This window comes from Pygocentrus nattereri, chromosome 14 (assembly GCF_015220715.1).
Source record: "Pygocentrus nattereri isolate fPygNat1 chromosome 14, fPygNat1.pri, whole genome shotgun sequence".
In the NCBI taxonomy this organism is placed as follows: Eukaryota; Metazoa; Chordata; class Actinopteri; order Characiformes; family Serrasalmidae; genus Pygocentrus; species Pygocentrus nattereri.
This window is the reverse complement of record NC_051224.1, coordinates 19,049,590-19,066,449: the sequence shown is the minus strand read 5'-3', so window position 1 is coordinate 19,066,449 and position 16,860 is coordinate 19,049,590. Positions and strand designations below refer to the sequence as shown.

General features: G+C 39.7%; 1 protein-coding gene across 1 annotated transcript; it reads right to left on the bottom strand.

The window, feature by feature from the left end:
• Positions 1–269: 269 nt before the first annotated feature.
• Positions 270–5,565, bottom strand: LOC108427328. Its single transcript, XM_017697384.1, has 8 exons — positions 5,445–5,565; positions 4,198–4,300; positions 3,971–4,075; positions 3,497–3,641; positions 2,100–2,153; positions 1,724–1,890; positions 1,505–1,630; positions 270–531 (listed from the first exon to the last, which is right to left on the bottom strand). Exons 2-8 carry the CDS (start codon positions 4,222–4,224, stop codon positions 280–282), a joined length of 876 nt encoding a protein of 291 aa, XP_017552873.1. The 5' UTR covers positions 4,225–4,300; positions 5,445–5,565; the 3' UTR covers positions 270–279.
• Between the last annotated feature and the right edge of the window lie 11,295 nt (positions 5,566–16,860).

Here is a 16,860-nt window from a genome sequence, read left to right as displayed (position 1 = left end):
GACAGTGAGTGGACACAGTGTTTAAAAATGCACTCGTACCAGCACAAAACATACTAACACAGCACCATGTCAGTGTTACTGCAGTATTGAGAATGATCCATCACCCAAATAATATCTGCTCTGTGGTGGTCCTGACCATTGAGCGAAAGGTGGCTAATAGAGTATGCAGAGAAACAGATGAACTACAGTCTGTAACTGTAGAACTACAAAGTGCATCTATATAAGTGGAGCTGTTAAAACGGACAAAGAGTGCAGAAACACGTGGCTGGTTGGTATATATTATGTTACTTTTTGCATGGGAGGAAACTTTTCCAAGGCTTGGCTGGGAGACTCTTTGCTCTGCAGCAGCTCAGTGACTTCAAGCATGTTGCGGCAGGTGCTCCAGGACCAGGAATATGTGCTGAAGGTTTGTGGGAAATGTTTGCAGCGATGCAGCCGGCAATAGGTCTGTAAAGACTTCCACGAGTTCCAGAAGTCACGCCGTTTATACAGAGCCAGTGTTTTCAGGTACTGATTCAGGCCTGACTGAGACTGGAAAGAACAAAGAGGGACAGGCTGAAATTTGGAGCTCTGTTATAGTGCAGGTCAGTGACTGTCAAACCGATATTTCAAGAAAGCATACATCAAGTGTCCACTAGAGGGTGACAGAAGGATCCCAGTCTCCATTAAACTGGAGGTTTTGAACAGGAAAGCTGTTGTTCAGTAATACGTCAAACCACATAAGCAAATCCATTTGAGATTACTGAACAACAATAGTCTGAAGCCAGCATGTGATGACTTAAGCATGCAGTTTACACAGTGCTAACTTAAAGCTTCCATTATCTGTTAGCTACAATAGCCTTATAGGGCCTGTGCAAATCTAAAAACGTCAGACACCAAAGTCTTGACTTAGAGACTAAATTTGTAGTAAGGTTAAAATTTTTTACAGTATCTGTAAAAGTAAAAAATGAAAATGCAAAAAAAAAAAAAAAAATCATCTACGTTGAATAATGAATTGTTAATGTTTGTATGCAACTGTGGGTGGGAGTGTGTAGCCTGTGTGTGTGGCTGGACAGTCTGAGGGAATGTAAAATGTTGTTTGGCTTTGTGAAAACCAGCAAACAAAATAAAAAAAAAGTTTTTTGTGTATTATTGCTATCAATATTATTATATGTATTATTGCTACTAAAAATGGCATCAACCTCCTTTATTCAAACTTAAAAGCCCATCAAGGATGACTCATGTTTACAAGGTAGCTGAGCAAGTTAAAAAGGCAATGAAAAAAAAAAGTTAATAACATTTGTCAAAACAAGAGGCACAAAAGTAAGCTGCTGCGTAGAGCCCCACAAATTGCTTTTTCCAGTATATAAAGTCTGTGTTTTCAATGGAAAAATGGGAGTTCTGTGCTACAGTAACACATTTGATACAAACATCAGTCTATGTAACTCTACTATGCCATCCAAGCAGAGTTAACTATTTACAAAAAAAATTGCGCAGGGTTCCATTGCTTTTAAAAACAGCTTACCGTGAACTCAATCTGCTTGACCTGATCAAAGGTGAGGTGGTCTCTTTCTTTCAGCGTCAGGTTCACCTTGATCTGCACTGGGGTCATCATCTCCTTTGTTTCCATCCCAGGGTGTTTGATCGATAGCTAGAATAAAAATACTTGTACTATTCCATCATGGAAGCACATTATTTTACATATCGTGAGTAATGTGCACTGATCAAAACACTGCATTTCTACCTTTCGTAATCTATCTTCGATCTGAACAGTTTTCCATGTCTTGGTGGTCTTCACTCGGCCCATTGGTGTCAGCACACCGTGATGTAGAGACATGTGCATGTGAGCGTTGTCCACTTTCAGACTTGGGTGCTTTAGATGAGGACTCTTCTTTCGAGAGCTCTTCTCTGCTGTTAAAAAGAAAAGCAGTTATTTACCTGAAGTGTCCACCTAGACCACAGGTCGGCAACTCAAATGTTCTTTCAACAAAAATCAAACCACCTTGGGAGCCACAACATTATCTTTCCATTTTACCATCTTGGCTGTGAATATGTCTCAGTATGTCCTGATGTTCTAGTATACACTAAAATATATAATATAAACAAAAACACAGGCTTACTTTGCTCTGCTTTAAGCTTTAGCTCAGCTACAGCTACTTTTCTCACATCTCCAGCTGGAAACATTTAGACAAAAGAAGAACAGGTTTCTTGTAAAATGTTTAATGTTCAATTTTCATCTTCTCATTCACCAGCATCTTGTCCATTTGTCTCTAAATGATCAGTGCCGTGCCGGTGCAGTGCCGTATGGGCAGTGGGGCCCTTGGTGGCCTAGGCCCCTGTGTCAGAAACTGGCTCTTGGTACGTGGAACATAACCTTACTGGGGGGCAAGGAGCCAGAGTTTGTGCGGGAGGTTGAGAGGTACCAACTAGATCGAGTGATTAGAAATTATTTTAACTTTTCGTTTTTAGCCATTTAGCTCCATTTATTTATTGAGGACTCGCTCGCGGGCACCCTCTGCTGTTTTGCAGTCATGTTTTTGATATAACAGGGGAAATAGGAAGTGGCCAGGCTCCTCATAAACCATCTTTGATGTTGTCATTTGGTAGTTGACCTCATGCCTATATTAGCAATTCCAGGTCTAAGCTTGATTTGCCTATAGAAAAAAAATGAATGAGATTTTCCAAAACTGTCTCTACTGCACACTGTACTTAACAAAAATGGTTCTAAACCTGCTATATTTTGTTCCATGAACATTTTCCTATGAATGTCACTGGATCCTCTCACCTCAAAATATACATTTTGCTATATGCAAACTAACACACTAGGGGAGGGCAATATGATGATATTTTATTGTTACTATGATATAATTATGTCACAATATGCTTTTCTGAGCATATTGTGTATATGGTCTGTACTTAAAGCACACTGACTAACTACAGTACATTATAAAGTGAACATGAATAAAGATCACTGTAGCTGTAGATCCATTATTATTATTATCATGTTTTTATTTGCAGCACTACAGGTTCTATTTTCTCTCTCCCAACTTACTGAATCTCACAAAAACTAACCATCATGATACACATTGTGCATTGTGAAAATATCTTCATGTATCATGATATAATATATTTTCCCCATATTGCCCAACCCCAGCGTGAACTGTACTTCCAAGACAGCCAAACAAACAAAAACATCCCATGATCAAAATGTGGTAAATAAGTTGCTTTGGCAGTGTTAGGGCACATTAGGGGTAACAATATTGAATCAGCCTGTTTGCCCACTTTTTGTGCAAATTTCAGCGTATATCATGTACTTCTATCAGGAAGATCCATAACATTTATGTAATCTACAAAATGCTTAAAGATACTTAAAGACACATAAACATGCTTAACATAAACATACTTAAAGATACATAAACAACACTGGGTTTGTTAGTTTATAAATACTAGCTGACCAGCACAGAATATTTACTGATAGGTGTATCCAGTGTTGAGACCAAGTGGATCTTGATTTTACCTGATGTGGCTGTAGTATCTTCCTCTGACACCTCAGACATATCTTTTATGTCTGACTGATCTATTTCAGGTGAGTCTGTTGGGGTTGTCTGCTGGCTCTCGGCTCTGCTTCTCTGTGCAGACTCATCAGGATCATCAGTAGAAGCCTGCATTGGCACCATAAATCAAATCACATTTAGTGTCATACACATTCACACAGGTGGAAAGCCGAGTGAAAATCCTAGATGATACATAGATAAAATCCTTGAAGTACTTAAATACAAAAATAAAAAATATATATTGTAAATAGTATCTAAAAAATAATCGGAAATTCTATATTAAAAACATTAAGATCCAAATACACAATAACATACACCAGTATATATTAATCTGTATATTTAGAGTCTAATATGTATATTAAGTACCATTTATTTATTTTTGCCAGGCCATGAGTCATCTTGCTCTGGCTATGATGGCCAGTCTTGTGCTGTATTACCTCCGTTATGACCTCAGCGTTTTCAGACTCTGGCTCACTGTAACTGCCGGATCTCTGTCTCGGACTTACTCGAGTCACAAACTGTGAGGACCTCCTCTGAGCAGCCTTTGATAACAACAAAGAAACCAAAAACTTCTTTAAACTAATACAATGAATGACAACACAATATAAAATTTGAGAACAGAAGATCATTCCAAAGGACTTTTGGAACATTACGCTGTTCCTACCTCTTTCCAACCCCAGTCCTCCTGCATCTTTGGGAAGAAGCTGCTTCACTCGCAATTAGCTGTAACACAGACTCAATAGTGCCATATTCTGGGGAGATGTAGACTACAGAAATGAAATAAGTCTTACAATCAAGACGCAAACCCTTAACACACAACAGAGCAACAGCAACATTTTACATAACAATAATGGTGTTTAAGTCAAGAAACTCTAACATCAGAAACAGAACATAGTGCTAATCAAATACACAGTAATATATTACTTATATTAATTTACCCTAGATCTAATTTAGTATTTGAACCAAAAAGTTTAAAGACAGTGGGCTGTCATTATTTTAAGCTACTTGCATATTTAGTGCATTAATGTAGGCCCAGCTTTAGTAGGTCTACTTTAGTCTTTAGTATTTTATCTCAGTATCTTAAAATCCACTCAAATTATGGCATAATTCAATCATTTAGATGTAAACAAAATCATTCAAAGTGGTTTGATGTGAAATGATTCGTTACAGACATTTACTGACTCCTTTACAGTGGTGGTGATAACCTAGGAACCCAAGGTCTCAATGTCAACAATGCAAATATGGCCATTTTATTTACTATAAAAACCCACCAGCGAATCTCCATGTGTCTTTTGAGTTTTTATATGTAATGTTAATATGGGTAAAATAGTATTAAAAATATGAGGAAAATATGAAAAAATGTATTTTGTATGTGCTTTGGGAACTATTTTGTCTCACAATGCCCTAAATAGATTTGGAAAAAAAAACATTTTAAGCCAAATCTTTATCTCAAACTATCGTAAAACAATGTCTCGGATATCAAGCAACAAATTCATAACCATTTCATGCATTAACAAATTTTCTGTGATGTGGCTTTTAAAGACATTAAAGCCTCTGGAGGTCTAGTTCTAGTTCACTGTGAGCAATTCCAGCTCAGTAACGTTAACGGTAGCGTAGGTAACTACATTTCTCTAAAACAGCATTTACATCAGACCGACTTTAGTAAATCTGCTTTAACCTTTATTATTTTAACCTACTCATATCTTAATATCCTTTACATAAGCCCGGCTTTAGCATTTGAATCTTTATTGACCAAACTGTTGGTCCCATCTTTAGTACTTTAACACTGACCTAGCTAGCGTTAGCTAACTAGGGTAACTAACTAGTTAGTTAGGTTAGCTGGCTACAGTAGGTCGGTCTACTTTCGCCTTCACTACTTTAACCAGTTAGGTCTAACTTTAGTTTATTCACCTCGATGCAGGAAACGCCAATCAGAGTGGGCAGCTGTTTTCTCTCGTCTTCATCAAAATGAAACCAGTGAAAACAGAAAGTTCACGACTAAAACGCAACGGACGCTTTAAAGCCGTTTCGTATCAATACAACACTCCACAGGTCGGCGCTGGCTCGTCCGCGCATGCGCAATGATATGACTTTGACTCCAGTAACGTTAGTGCTGACAACAGAAAAACGGAGATGTAAAAAAGAGTGTAGTAATTAATGTTGAGACACAGCTCATACTCCTAGCTTCTATAAATAAACGCAAGTTACTGCATTATTTACCAGAGACGTATTTAATTAACGTTTTAGTTCGTTTAGCGCTATTAAGCGTTAGTGTTTCGACCCTCCGGATGCACGCTGACAAGTGGGTGGAGTCAAAACAAGTGTTAGCCAATCAAGTTGTGCCACGTCATCAACGCGTTCAATCTAATTAAAAAAAATATATAGCGTGATATAAAATGAAAAATTTGTTTTCGAAAAAAGCAGCTGTCATGAAATTCAGATACAGAGCATTTAAAATAACTTCTTTCCTTTTTTTTTTTTTTTCCCCAATGCATTAACACATACGAACACGTTAAAGGAATAACACGCATAGCAGCGGCTTAAAACTATTAGCTCATCTCATTGTATTCATTCATTTATTCATTGTATACATTCGTCTTGTGCTAATTTTTTACAAGGAGAACGCAAAGCAATCATATAATGATGAAATTCAGCATACAAGGAGACAAAAACTGGTCGTTTATCATTCCTCTTGCAGGTGATGATAAAAAACGTGGACATAAGAATGACAGTGTTAATAAAGGGTTTAGTATCAAGGTAACTAAAATCATAGAAAAAAACACTTATTCTCTTCGTACTGAAATGCAGGTAAGTTGAAATAAAAGGTGGAAGGATCCAGATGTTATACATGCTCCATAATAGCTCACTTACTATGTCGTATTATCGGTTAATGTAAATAAATAAATAAACAGAAGTCTTCTCACACAGAAGGAATGAATAACGAATATTCTGTAATTAAGCACTTTACTGTTTGAATCTCCCTGCTCTTCTGACAGCCTACGTTGTTAACTAATGCATGTTTATTAGTAATCAATGGGTAAAAAATAGTCTGGAAGCAAAAGTACAAACGGAGCAGATCTGCTGGAAAGGGTTTAGAACAGAAGGCTGAAAATGAGAGCAATCGCCTTCAGCAGGTGCAGTTCACACTTGTCCAGCAGGCGGCGGTGTTCTACTGCTAGCTCAGAATGAACGCAGGAAAGCTTTGTTCACGTACTATGCAGAGCCATTATCTCAGATTTTTCATGACCATAGGCTGAGATTTGATGTCTGCTTTTGACTGTCTACCTGCAGCAGTTTGTAGTTTTACTGGTCTTGAAAAAACTCAGTTGTAGCTCATTTCTCTGCTTCCTTCAGCTTTGCTGTTTCATTATCAAACAAGCAAATAAATATAGAAAAACTAAAGAGTGGGGAAGATTTCGAACAAATAGAAGTTGAGGGACACACTTCAACAGAAACACAGCAGCTTGTCTTAGATTGGAGTGAAAGAGCAGGCTGTGTGTGTGTGGTTGTAAAGCTCACCTCCATTTTGGGGCCTCTCAAGGCAGGTCCCACATGGAAGTGATTACACTGGGAGGAGGAAATTACAGAGTGAATGTACAGCCCATCAGCTTTACTCACGCAAACACAGAGGACTCACTGAGGCGAAAAAAAAAACCTACATAACACTTTCTTTTCCTTTCTCGTCTTCTATCTGACACACATGCACGCCGCTGCCTCGCCTCCAGCAGTACATTTCCACTCCAAACTCTGGGAGTGGGGACAGTGCGGCTGTGTGTTAACTCCCTCCTCCTCTCTCGGGGAGCATGTGTGTGTGTGTGGGTAGGAGAAGGACTGTAAATTCCTCAGGAGGAGCTGTTTTAAAGGCCTCCATTAAACCGTCAGTGGCTGACTCGTCTGTCAGGAGCCAGGCTGTAATCCATCACCTGAGGCCTCCAGACCAGGAGCTCGCTTTACACCTAGAGCCCACTGTCTGGCCTCCGCAACAGGGCAGCCCGCACCAGCCTGTGGGCCGCCTGCCGGAGCTCATTCTGCTCTGACCACAACCACAAATGCTTTTTATGTTTCTTGTGTGCTTCATGCTTTTAAAGTGCCCTTGCTTCTTCCCTCCCCTGAGGTCCAATTTGGAAACCAAACATGTCTCGGTTGATGGAATACATTTGGTTTAAATGCAGAAAACTGTGTAAATTGTTATTGAAGTATCTTGCTAAATAATGCCACTCATTCAAAAAGATTCCATTATTTACATCACCGCTCAAAAGTTTGGAATCACTTCTTGTATTAATAAATGCTATTCAGCAATAACTTATACAGCTTAGACTGAAATGTTCTAAACTAGACAGCAAATATAAACCACTGGTTGATGCACAATTTAAAGTATTTTGAGAAAAAACAGGTTTTTGTTATTAAATATAAATATAATATAAAATAATTATCTATGAATATGAGGCATTCTGGATATGAATTTATTATGAGCTGATTCTCGATGCTATACAGCTTTTTAAATTATTATATAATTACCTAACTATCTTTATCTCTGAGAATTAAACAGGCTGTTTTTGTTACTGTGCCTTTAAGACTGATATATGTAAATGAATTCTGTTGTGATTGGCTGCGCTGTATTATGCCGCAATAGGCTGAAACAAGCACTAACAACACTCTTTTAACACTTCTATATGTTGTAGGCTGAATGAATGATCATATATAAATATATTCAGGGTTGTGACATCATAACTATGAAGAGCACCAAATGGGCTGTGCTTGCAGCTTAATTTTCATGTATAGTTTGTATGGAGGAGAACAAAATGTTTTGACAGTGCTTACACGCTTTTTAATAAAAAAACTATGATTTTGAAACTGGCTCTTGGTACGTGGAACGTAACGTGGAGTTTTAGAGGTACCAACTAGAGTGATTAGAAATTTATATATATATATATGTATATACACACAGTGGGGGAAAAAGTATTTAGTCAGTCACCAATTGTGCAAGTTCTCCCACTTAAAAAGATGAGAGAGGCCTGTAATTGACATCATAGGTAGACCTCAACTATGAGAGACAAAATGAGGAAAAAAATTCAGAAAATCACATTGTCTGATTTTTAAAGAAGTTATTTGCAAATAATGGTGGAAAATAAGTATTTGGTCACCTACAAACAAGCAAGATTTCTGGCTGTCACAGACCTGTAACTTCTTCTTTAAGAGGCTCCTCTGTCCTCCACTCATTACCTGTATTAATGGCACCTGTTTGACCTCGTTATCTGTATAAAAGACACCTGCCAACCTCAAACAATCACACTCCAAACTCCACTATGGTGAAGACCAAAGAGCTGTTGAAGGACACCAGAAACAAGATTGTAGACCTGTACACTTGGCACAATGCAGTCAGACAAGTATTGTTGTCCTGCCAACCACCAAACCCAGAGTCATCTATCGGATTTCCAGATGGAGAAGCGTGATTCGGCACTCCAGAGAACACGTCTCCACTGCTCTAGAGTCCAGTGACAGTGCTTTACAACACTGCATTCGACGCTTTACATTGCACTTGGTGATGTAAAGCTTAGATGCAGTTGCTCAGCCATGGAAACCCATTCCATGAAGCTCTCTACGCTGTTCTTGAGCTAATCTGAAGGCCACATGAAGTTTGGAGGTCTGTAGTGATTGACTCTGCAGAAAGTTGGCGACCTCTGCGCAATATGCACCTCAGCATCCGCTGACCCTGCTCTGTTATTTTGCGTGGCCGACCACTTTGTGGCTGAGTTGCTAATAAGAATACCACTGGCAGTTGATTGTGGAATATTTAGTAGCGAGGAAATGTCATGACTGGTCTTGTTACACAGGTGGCATTGTAGTTGCTTGGTTTTATACACCTGTGGCCATGGAAGTAATTGGAACACCTGAATTCAATGATTTGGTGAGTGAATACTTTTGGCAATACAGTATGTGTATATATATATACACAAACACACAAACCTCTCTCTCTCTCTCTCTCTCTCTCTCTCTCTCTCTCTCTCTCTCTCTCTCTCTCTCTCTCTCTCTCTGGTCACTTTTGAATGTTGGTGGTGTTTTCACACTCGTGGTAGCATGAGACGGACTCTACAACCCACACAAGTGGCTCACATAGTGCAGCTCATCCAGGATGGCACACCAATGCGAGCTGTGGCAAGAAGGTTTGCTGTGTCTGTCAGCGTAGTGTCCAGAGGCTGGAGGCGCTACCAGGAGACAGGCCAGTACACCAGGAGACGTGGAGGAGGCCGTAGGAGGGTAACAACCCAGCAGCAGGACCGCTACCTCTGCCTTTGTGCAAGGAGGAACAGGAGGAGCACTGCCAGAGCCCTGCAAAATGACCTCCAGCAGGCCACAAATGTGCATGTGTCTGCACAAACGGTTAGAAACTGACTCCATGAGGATGGTATGGGCCCGACGTCCACAGATGGGGGTTGTGCTCACAGCCCAACACCGTGCAGGACACTTGGCATTTGCCAGAGAACACCAGGATTGGCAAATCTGTCACAAATTCACACTGAGCACATGTGACAGACGTGACAGAGTCTGGAGACGCCGTGGAGAGTGATCTGCTGCCTGCAACATCCTTCAGCATGACCGGTTTGGCAGTGAGTCAGTAATGGTGTGGGGTGGCATTTCTTTGGAGGGCTGCACAGCCCTCCATGTGCTCGCCAGAGGTAGCCTGACTGCCATTAGGTACCGAGATGAGATCCTCAGACCCCTTGTGAGACCATATGCTGGTGCGGTTGGCTCTGGGTTCTTCCTAATGCAGGACAATGCTAGACCTCATGTGGCTGGAGTGTCAGCAGTTCCTGCAAGATGAAGGCATTGAAGCTATGGACTGGCCCGCCCGTTCCCCAGACCTGAATCCGATTGAGCACATCTGGGACAACATGTCTCGCTCCATCCACCAACGCCACGTTGCACCACAGACTGTCCAGGAGTTGACGGATACTCTGGGAGGAGATCCCTCAGGAGACCATCCGCCACCTCATCAGGAGCATGCCCAGGTGTTGTAGGGAGGTCATACAGGCACATGGAGGCCACACACAATACTGAGCCTAATTTTGACTTGTTTTAAGGACATTACATCAAAGTTGGATCAGCCTGTAGTGTGTTTTTCCACTTTAATTTTGTGTGTGACCCCAAATCCAGGCCTCCATTGGTTAATAAATTCCATTGATGATTTTTGTGTCGGCACATTCAACTTTGTACAGAACAAAGTATTCAATGAGAATATTTCATTCATTCAGATCTAGGATGTGTTATTTGTTATTTATATATATATGCACATATGCCTTTACTTTCTCTTTTGTTATAGATGCCCTGAGGAAAATATCTGACAACTAATGTGGTATGGCAGTAAATATTGATTGAGGTCACAGCTGTTCTGGGATTTGGAAAGGAAGGATAGGAGGCTGAAAAACCAGAAAGTCCTTCCTAAATTCACCCAAAGACTAGCCTGCTGACCACTGCTGTTTACCCAACGGAGAGCTTTCCACACAATTTGAGCGCAAAGGACAGCAAGCAAAACACAACCCAGCCCACACGCCTGTGTCTGATTTTGAAGTTCAAAATGCATTGAGAGGCCACAAATAAGTCACATTACTTTACTGTCTCACTACTGTAGATTTCTATTTTAAAGATCCTAGATCCCACATTTTCTTACATTCAATATCTTTACTTTTTTGTGTGTGTGCTCTGAGGTATCAAAAACAAAAACAAAAAAAAGCCATAATCACTTATTTATGTTGCACTTTCCAACCTTTATTTAACATATTGGGAAAACATAAAACCTGAAATGTGCAATATGTAAAACATATGTGTGCACAAAATTGACAGGAAAATGCCATATTTAGGTTCTCTGTAGAAGATGTGTTAACTTATGTTCGTACAGGAAATCAACAAAACATGAATACCAATTATGTTCAAACTTTTTCAGATGACTATACAGCCTTATATCTGTATATGACAGTGACAGAAGCGAACAGAAACAAAACCTGTCTTGGCTGATTTACTGTGTTTTAGGTAAGGAAGTAAACTGTGTGAATATGTTTTCTGGTCTAAACTATCACTTTAAAATGAACAGCAGTGTATTGCGGCCTGTGACACTGCAGATAGTGACCCCACATGTCACTGTGACACGTGTTTGTGTGTAGCTACTAAAGCCGTCTGTCTCTCCATCTCAGACGCACACCCTGCTGAGTGTTGTACTCTGAAAATAGCCACTACAGCCACACACACACACAAACACACACTGAGAGAGCCATAATATGTCTGTCGACACCTCTCTGAGCAGCAGCTGGTGGCAGAAGTTGTCTTTACCACACACATACTCCAAATCTGCCCCTAACAATACAATGACACACAATGAAAAATGAAACCAGCAGAAAAGACAAACTCCAAATTAAGGTACAAATTAAGGTTTAATTATTCACTAAGGCAGGCCCTGGACGTTTAAAGGATTTAAATAAGAACTATTTTTTTCAGTTTGCAATCTCTAACATAGACAAAGTTTCATTACAAAATGGATAGTTATGGTTCTAAAATCTGACTGGCTGAGCCCGCTTTCAAAGCCGTTGTAAAATTCATTATATACCATGGCTATGACCACAGCAACTGAACTCTGTATCACTGCGCCATGACATGAAAAACTCTTCTGCTGCTAATGGAATAATCTCACTCTAATGCAGCTCACACTCCTGATGGAGTAAGAACCTGTTTTTTGTTTAGACCTGTTTTTTTGTTCTGGCAGCTTATTTTCTTAACTAGAATTAGGCTGGTCAGCTAGCTAACAGGCTAAAAGACAGCAAACATACAAAACAACTCCAACATTAATATCACAGACTTTAGTACTCACGGTATGATTTACTGATAAATGGCAATATAAAGGTCTAAAAAATGTCACTTGAATTTCTTACACTTCAAATGCTTGCAGAAGTCGCTTCAAACCCAGGCTGAATCCCAAACGGCTCTGTACTCCCTAACTAGTGTGCTACCTATGAAAGTTTAGAAGTTCGAGCCTCTACAGATAAATAGTGCATTTATGGAGTATGGATGAGTCCCAAATCACTATTTCTGTGTTTTGTACCGTTGAGCTGCAGGATCCAGTATTTGAACTCCTATGTAGTGCACTATGTAGGGAGCAGGGAGACGTTTAAGATTCAGCCACAGTGTGGGAAGAGGGTGCCGCTGGATTGGTACTAAATAAGACTCACTGTGATAATTTAGTGACCAAAAGTACTAATGAAGCAAAGGTTTTAGCATTAAACAGTGCTGTGATATCATATGTTCCTTGATACATGACAAAAACTTTTAAAAATCATGAAACAACAATACACAATGATTGGTAACTGTACGTTCTCCTCATTCAGCAGTCCATGGTTGCGTGACAACGATACCATACCCTAAAGGAACTACATGTCTTGCCAGAATACTTGTTTATGTCGATTATTATTAATAACAAATTATTTTGGGAAAAGTCATGTATTTTATCTTATTTTCTGTTGGTTGCTGTTTTATAAAACCAATGAGCCACTATAGAGGCTGTGAGTTACTCTGATTTTAGTCCGATTTTTAACACCCTTCCCATGATAGAATCACAGAACAGTACACACTCCTATAACCTAAGAATAGCTCAACCAGTTTGCGTCCCTGTAGCTACTGAATAATAAGCCTTAGTATGTAATAAGCCTGAGATTTTAAGGGGTTAATCTGTCCACCTCAAGCTTTTATACCAGCTTCCATTCTTTTCAGGAGACTCTCTATCAGTGTGTCAAATAAATCTGCACCTTAAAGTTCAGTCTTAGAAGTTGTTTTTGCATTTTATGCTTCTCACAATTCAAGTTATCCCAAATGCATTGAATGATGTTGAGGTCTGGACTCTTTAATCATTTTTAGGTGTTCTTCTTCCTTATGCAAGCAGATTTACATCTGATTGCCTCAGAAATATCGGATTTTGAACACTACTGTACGTACAGTCGTCAGCACACTACTATTACACAAATACAGAGCAGTCTTTTCGTGCTTTTGTACAATTGTATCCACCACAACTACTTTAAACAGGAAGTAATTCATGATAAGAGCGACAGGAGCACGGCCCACTTCCTGTTTGTAGGTCCAGAGAAGAGGGAGAGGGGAGCAGAAAGAGAGAGAGAGAGAGAGAGAGAGAGAGAGAGAGAGAGAGAGAGAGAGAGAGAGAGAGAGAGAGAGACTCAGACAGACAGCATAGACACCCACAGCAAGATATATGAGAATGTACCTGAGACTACCTCAGGCTAAGATGACATTTGGTCTGCTAGCGAACAAGTTTCTGTGTTATATACACTTGTGTGTGTGTGTGTGTGTGTTGGGTAAGCATTCCTCTGCCCACTGCTCAGCCTGTCCCTTCATGCCCTGAGCAAGAAATGGCAGGCCATTCCTTTTAGTCAGGCTAAGTCAAGTATAACACTCACAGACACACACACACACACACACACACACACACACACACACACACACACCCCAACCCCCCTCCCCACACACAGTCTAGCACTATCAGTACAATCTTATCTCCACTGAGCTGATAAACAGTAGTTCTGTCTACATGTTAGTATTTAACCTACTTCTCCTGAAGCACTCATCTAAACAGTGCTGCTATAAGTGCAGTGCTAATCCTAACCCTCGCTCTTGCCCCAAAACAATCAGCAGAAAGTCTAGCACTATCAGTATCATCTTCTCTTCAGTGAGCTGATAAACAGTAGTTTTATCTACGTGTTAGTATTTAACCTACTTTTCCTGAAAGTGCTAGTCTGTAGTACTGCTAGAAGAGCAGTGCTAATGCTAATTCTTGCTAACTTCTGCTAAAATTGATTAGCTACTATCCAAGAATAGAGTTCGATTTATGTCTCTTTATCTTCTTAAAAGCAATAAAGTCACTACTGATGTTTATTTTTTATTTCTGTGAAAAGTGAAAGGAGCAATGTCAAAAGAATGTTTTTTCTCTATTTGTTTATTTAATCTAATAATAAAGTAATTTTAACGTATTGTCCAGCTAACCACTCCTGAGTGCCAGCTTATTTTAAGCTAAGTTAGCCATGACTTGAATCCCTATTTCTCTTTTCTAAACTTCATTTATTTTTAAAAGGAAAATGGCTTTTAACTAAGATTTTAATGAAAAAAAAAAGATAACTCCCCCTCAGGGGCCCTTCTGCTCAGTGTTGTGTTCATGGTCTGAGCATCTCAGAAACTGCTGATCTACTGGGATTTTCACACACAACCATCTCTAGGGTTTACAGAGAACGGTCTGAAAAAGAGAAAATATCCAGTGAGCGACAGTTGTGTGGATGAAAATGCCTTGTTGATGTGAGAGGTCAGAGGAGAATGGGCAGACTGGTTTGAAATGATAGAAAGGCAACAGGAACTCAAATAACCACTTGTTACAACCAAGGAATGCAGAAAACCATCTCTGAAAGTACAACACGTCGAACCTTGAAGAAGATGGGCTACAGCAGCAGAAGACCACACCTGGTGCCACTCCTGTCAGCTAAGAACAAGACACTGAGACTACAATTTGCATGGGGTCACCGAAATTGGACAATAGAAGACTGGAAAAATGTTGCCTGGTTTGACGAGTCTTGATGTCAGCTGCGACATTCAAATGGTCAGGTCAGAATTTGGTGTAAACAATATGAAAGCATGAATCCATACTGCATTGTATCAACGGTTCACGCTGCTGGTGGTGGTGGTGTAATGGTATGGGGGAGATTTTCATGGCACACTTTGGGCCCCTTAGTACCAGTTGAGCATCATTTAAATGCCGCAACCTATCTGAGTATTGTTGCTGACCATGTCGATCCCTTTATGACGACAGTGTACCCATCTTCTGATGGCTACTTCCTGCAGGATAATACACCATGTCACAAAGCTCATATCACCTCAAACTGGTTTCTTGCACATGACAATAAGTTCACTGGACTCCAATGACCTCCACAGTCACCAGATCTCAATCCAATAGAGTACCTTTGGGATGTGGTGGAATGGGAGATTTGCATCACCGATGTGCAGCCGACAAATCTGCAGCAACTACAGGATGCTATCATGTCAATATGGGCCAAAGTCTCTGAGGAATGTTTCCAACACCTCGTTGAAAGTATGCCACAAAGAATCAAGGCAGTTCTGGAGGCAAAATGGGGTCCAACCTTTTACTTGCAAGGTATACCTAATAAAATGTTAATAAAATGTGGTGGTTTGTTAGTGTAGTGGTTAACACCTTTGCCTTCTACGCTGTAGACTGGGTTTCAATCCCCCAGCAGGGGAAGTACCCTACACTATACCAATAAGGGTCCTTGGGCAAGACTCCTAACACCACCTTTGCCTTCCTGTGTAAAATGATCTAATTGTAAGTCGCTCTGGATAAGAGCGTCAGCAAAATGCCGTAAATGTAAAAAAAATGGCTGGTGAGTGTATAATCATAATATGTTTAATTTAGTAGGTTGTATTACCAGAAGTGTCATTGTGGTAAAGGCCAGTTATTAGTTTAAAAGTGCAGTATTTTTAATGTATTTGTAGGTTTTATTTTGTTTACAGAGATAAAAACTCAAGGTTTTGAAGTAATGTACTGTATAATGTATATATATATATATATATATATATATATATATATATATATATATATATATATATATGAAAACAGAAAACACATAAAAAACACAAGAAAATTTGAAATTTATTTTTGAAAAGTATTTCATAAATATATGTATTTCTTGCTATACAATGATGAATCAAGTTGACTAAGGGTTTTAAATGCCATTTATATGTCTCCCTACAAATTGGTAACAGGGTTGCAAAAATACTGCACATTTCAGAAAAGACAGCTCGTAGTGTCTGATTTGTAATTAGAACATTTATGACAGCTACACTTCCAGTTCACTAGCAGGGCTATTTGGAGAGCTAATGCTAGCTAATAGCTTTAGCGGCTAGCTAAACTGTATGTTCCTTGATTCTGTTAACTAGTTTGAGTGGGTGCCATTTTTACACTAATTTTCCACTTCGTCCAAAGTGCTGTCAAGCTTTTCATGTGTTTGTTGTAGAAGAATGCATTTTTTAGACTTTTACTGCGTGGAAATGAGTCCAAAGCTTTTGAGTCAACCCTCAAGTGCCTGGAATCAGAGAATCAACTCCTTTTAGGATGGATACCCAGCCCTACATGGCAGCACAAATGCTAACTCAACACAAATCACAAACACGGAGAGAAACACAGCATCAACATCACTCTCAGCAGTAGTTTTGTTAGTACCGTATCTACTTTCTCCTGCAGTAATAATCTAACTACTGCACTTCAGTCAGG

Bases quoted from the DNA above. Each gene is read 5' to 3' on its own strand.
- LOC108427328 (XM_017697384.1), bottom strand. From the start codon at position 4,224: ATGCAGGAGGACTGGGGTTGGAAAGAG. The intron at 3,642-3,970 runs GTAATACAGCAC...GTGCCAATGCAG, and splicing joins ACGCTGAGGTCATAACGGAG to GCTTCTACTGATGATCCTGA. The intron at 1,891-2,099 runs GTAAGCCTGTGT...TCTTTTTAACAG, and splicing joins AAAGCTTAAAGCAGAGCAAA to CAGAGAAGAGCTCTCGAAAG.